General features: G+C 66.5%; 1 protein-coding gene across 1 annotated transcript in view; it reads left to right on the top strand.

Annotated features, from left to right (window-relative positions):
- VPS9D1 (VPS9 domain containing 1) overlaps window positions 1-4,095 on the top strand; it is a 5,476-nt gene extending 1,381 nt beyond the window's left edge. The window contains 15 exon segments of the mRNA XM_029965537.1: window positions 198-270; window positions 355-447; window positions 537-699; window positions 979-1,090; window positions 1,240-1,302; window positions 1,498-1,550; window positions 1,629-1,716; window positions 1,834-1,919; window positions 2,016-2,031; window positions 2,034-2,487; window positions 2,619-2,780; window positions 2,877-3,026; window positions 3,101-3,182; window positions 3,339-3,443; window positions 4,020-4,095. Coding sequence (XP_029821397.1) covers window positions 198-270; window positions 355-447; window positions 537-699; window positions 979-1,090; window positions 1,240-1,302; window positions 1,498-1,550; window positions 1,629-1,716; window positions 1,834-1,919; window positions 2,016-2,031; window positions 2,034-2,487; window positions 2,619-2,780; window positions 2,877-3,026; window positions 3,101-3,182; window positions 3,339-3,443; window positions 4,020-4,095 — 1,776 coding nt within the window.
- The last annotated feature ends 3 nt before the right edge of the window (window positions 4,096-4,098 follow it).

The following is a 4,098-nucleotide window of genomic DNA, read 5'->3' as shown; positions in this document are numbered from 1 at the left end:
CAGGCTGCGGGGTCTGGAGATCCCTGGGCTGCCCCCCGCCCCTCCCGGAGCCCCGACATCCCCAGGGAGGGCCCGATCCGGGTGGTGAGAGTCTCACGGGTGCCCCCCCGGACACCTCCCTGCTGCCAGCAGGGCCGGGGGTCCCAGGGGAGTCCCAGGGTGGTCCCGGGGGTTCCAGCTGAGCCCTCACTTTGTAGGAGGCCTACATGGAGTACCTGAAGAGCATCACCCTCATCATGCAGGCCCTGCAGGAAGAGGCGGTGGGGACAGGTAGGGCAGGACCCCCAACCCCCCAACCCTCTCCCAAACCAAGGGGGGTCAGTGGGTGGGACCCTGACACTCCCCTCCCCACAGAGAGCAGTGAGGGTGTCACACCCGACACCCCGAAGTTGCTGAAGCTGGCAGAGCAGTGCCTGGAGAGGGTCAAATCCATTGCAGCAGTGCTGGGTGAGTGATGTGATGGGGGGTCCCATTCTGGGGAGCTGGGTCTCCCTCAGGACAGGGGCACAGCTGACCTGTCCTGTCCCCCTCCCCAGGGAAAGCCCAGGTGAAACCGGCTGTGCAGGAGAGGGGAGGGGGCCCTGCCCCCCTGCCCAGGCACCGCCGGGTCTGCTCAGACGAGGGGGGGAAGCTCTCGCCCTTCCTGCCCCCGGAGATCTTCCAGAAGCTGCAGATTGCGGAGGCACAGAGTGCTCGGAAGTACGGGGGGTGGAACAGGGGGTGGGACAGGGAGGGCGGTTTGGCCTGAGACATGGGGTGGGACATGAGGGGCTCAGACACGGGGGAGTGGGACAGGGAGTGTTGGGACACAGGGTGGGACCTGGGGGCTTGGACACAGAGGGATGGGACACAGGCAGTTGGCGTGGGCTGGGACACAAGGACTGGTGACTGCCCTACACATGCCTAGGGGGTCGTGGGGTGGGCTGGGACCCTGATGTGTCCCATGCCCTGTGGTGGGTGCTGAGGCCATTCCCACAGGGAGCTGACCCCGCTGGAAGAGGCGTCTCTGCAGAACCAGAAGCTGAAGGCGGCCTATGAGGCACGGGTGGCACGGCTGAACCCCAGCCAGGCCCTGCAGAAAACATCCCTGGCAAGTAGGGGGCTGAGGAGGGGCTGGGAGAAGATAGAGCTGGACAGAGCTGGCAGGGAGAGTGTCCCTGCAGTGCGCCTGGTGGACCCCCTGCTCCCCACTGTGGGATGTGGGGGGGTGTGTGTTCCCAACACTCCCCTGCTCCACAGACACTGTCCCTGCAGCGGCAGATGATGGAGAACCTGGTGATTGCCAAGGCCCGGGAGGAGACTGTATCCTTCCCATGGGGATTGCTCTGAGGGCCGGCTCTGGCAGAGCCTCTGCCCTGTCCTTGGTGTCACCAATCCCTCACAGGCCTTTGGGGTCCTGGCTTGGGGGATGGAGGGGGATGGAGGAGGGTGAAGGGCTGATCCAGCCCCAGGTTGTCGGTGTGGGGGCTCCAGACCCTTAACTGAGCTGTGGCCCAGCTGCAGCGCAAGATGGAGGAGCGGCGGCTGCGGCTGCAGGAGGCAGCAAACCGGTGAGTGGGGATGTCACCGCGGGGACCCCAGGGCCAGGGACATCCTGGCAGTGCCCTCACCAGCCCGGGGTGTCCCAGGAGGTTCTCCAGCAATGTGGCCCTCACCCCTGAGGAGCAGGAGCAGCGAGAGCTCTACGCTGCCATCCTCGAATACGAGCAGGACCATGTGAGTGTGTGCTGGGGGCTGCTGAAAGGGAGCAGGGGCCTGTACTAGGGGGCAGGGGGCCATGCCATGGGGCAGGAGACCTTGCCATTCCCGTAACCAGCCATGGACGCTCCCCAGGACTGGCCCAGGCAGTGGAAGGCCCAGCTGAAGCGGAGCCCGGCAGATCTCTCCGTGGTGTCAGGGCTCTTCTCCTGCCTCCTCAGGTATTGCTGGGGTGGGTAGGGCCCTGCCCAGAGTGGGGGGGCCATGGCCATGTGCCAGTGCCCCCCACCCACTGTGCCCAGCTCTGGGACCTGCAGCTTCCCGAAGCAACCCGATCCTCGAGCTCCTGCGTGCGGCTGCAGTGCACGGTGTACGCCCGCCTGTACCCTGCTGTCAGCCAGGGCCCCACTGACGCCTCCCCCGCCTCCCCCTCGGGCCTCTCCTTCCTGTCACTGGATGTGGGGGGCGCGGGGGGCTCCTCCCTGCCTGCTGAGCCGGGGGGTCGCCGGCTCCGCGCCTCTCGCAGCCTGCACTGCATGTTCTCAGTGCCTGAGCACGGCCCGGCTGCGCTGCGGCACAGCCAGTCCAGCACCCCCCTCGCTGACGCTGGCACCCTGGGGCCCGCAGGGGCCCCCCAGACCCCCCGGGAGAGCTCCTTTGAGGACCTGGAGCGGTTCCTGGCATCCCCCGAGGGCTGGGCCCCCACGGAGCCCCCGGCTGGCCCTGGGCAGGACACGGCGCTGCCAGAGCTGCTGAAGGGCATTGTGAGAGACATCCACAACGCCATTGGTGAGGGGCAGCCAAAGGAGTGAGGGCAGGATGGGGGCTGTCTGTGGGCTCTCCTGCAACTCGTTTTGACTCGAGGTGCAGGGTGGGCAGGATGGGGGGTACAAGTGTGCTGCGTGACTTGCCCTCCCCAGACAGGCTGCTGGCCCTGACCCTGCTGGCCTTCGAGGGGCTCGGTACCACCGCCAGCAAGGACCAGTGCCTGGCCTGCCTGGAGGAGGCCTTCTTTCCCCCGCTCTGGGCCCCGCTCCTGGCCCTCTACAGGTACCATGACCCACCCTGGGCTGCCAGGCCCGGTCACCCGCCTCCCTGGCAGCCCCTCCCCTACTGTGTGGCCCCCAGGGCCGTGCTACCGGCCCCCGTGAGGCGGCCCTGGCACTCTAAGCATGGAGCGGCAACCACGGCATGCCACCCCGCCGACAATGGGCTGGCCTCCCGCCTCTTCCCCACGGCCCCCGGCCGCCCCCCCTACGCCTCCGCAGTGCAGGACCTGCGGCTCATCCCGCTGGAGACCTGTCCCCGCAGGAAGCTGGAGTGCATCGGTGAGTGGGAGGGGAAAAGGGGCGGGGGGAACAGGGGTTGGCAGGTGACCCTGAGCACCCACCCTGTGCCACAGTGCGAGCCCTGCGTGGCATCTGCGAGTGTGCTGAGGAGTACTGCGGTGCCCGGGACACCCGGACCCCTGCCTCGGCCGCCATGTGAGTGCAAGGGGCACAGGGGGCAGGGCAGGCTCATGGCCAGGCAGAGCTGGGGGAGGGAGAGGGGCAGGTGTGGGGCTGGGAGTTTCTGTGGCTGGTGTTGGGGCCCCAGTCCCCATTCGGCACCTTATGGCTTGATGATCCCTGTTGTCCCAGTGGGGCAGACGACCTGCTGCCCATCCTGTCCTACGTGGTGCTGCAGACAGGGCTGCCCCAGTTGCTCTCCGAGTGTGCTGCCCTGGAGGAATTCATCCACGAGGGGTACGTGCTGGGGATGCTGGGCCATGCAAGCACCCCTGGGCTGGGGACACTGTCACTCCTCCCAGGACAGGGCTGCCAGGGTGGGAGGTGTGGGGAGGGAACATTGGTGGGAGCAGCAGCTCTTGTGAGCACAGGGCTGCGGGGTGGTGGCCATGGTAGTGTGGTGGCTGTGATGATGTCCTGGCCACAGCAGTGCCCCAGCCATGATGGCACAGTGGCTGTGATGGTATCCCAGCCATAATGATGTCCCAGCTGTGGTGGTGTCCTGGCTGTGATGGCATGGTGGCTGTAGCAGTGTGCTGACCACAGCAGAGTCCTGGCCACAACATTGTGATAGCAGTGTCAGTGTCCTGGCCATGGCTGTGTCCCAGCCATGAAGGCATGGTGGTGCTGACATTGCAATGGCCATGATGGTGGTGTGGTGGCTGTGATGGTGTCTCAGCCATGGCAGTGTCCCAGCTATGATGGCACGGTGTTGGGTGCAGCGGCCATGGCAGTGTCCGGGTGGTGCCAGTGTCCTGGTGGTGCCAGGTACCTGGTGTCCCCTTGGTGACAGTGTGGCGGGTGTGGTTGCAGGTACCTGATCGGGGAGGAGGGGTACTGCCTGACGTCCCTGCAGAGCGCTTTGTCCTACGTGGAGTCCCTGCAGTGAGGA

The sequence above is a fragment of the Manacus vitellinus genome, unplaced genomic scaffold (assembly GCF_001715985.3).
Source record: "Manacus vitellinus isolate BGI_N305 unplaced genomic scaffold, ASM171598v3 scaffold_10_pilon, whole genome shotgun sequence".
NCBI lineage: Eukaryota > Metazoa > Chordata > Aves > Passeriformes > Pipridae > Manacus > Manacus vitellinus.
The sequence above is the reverse complement of the archived record's forward strand: the minus strand, read 5'-3'. Positions and strand labels throughout refer to the sequence as shown.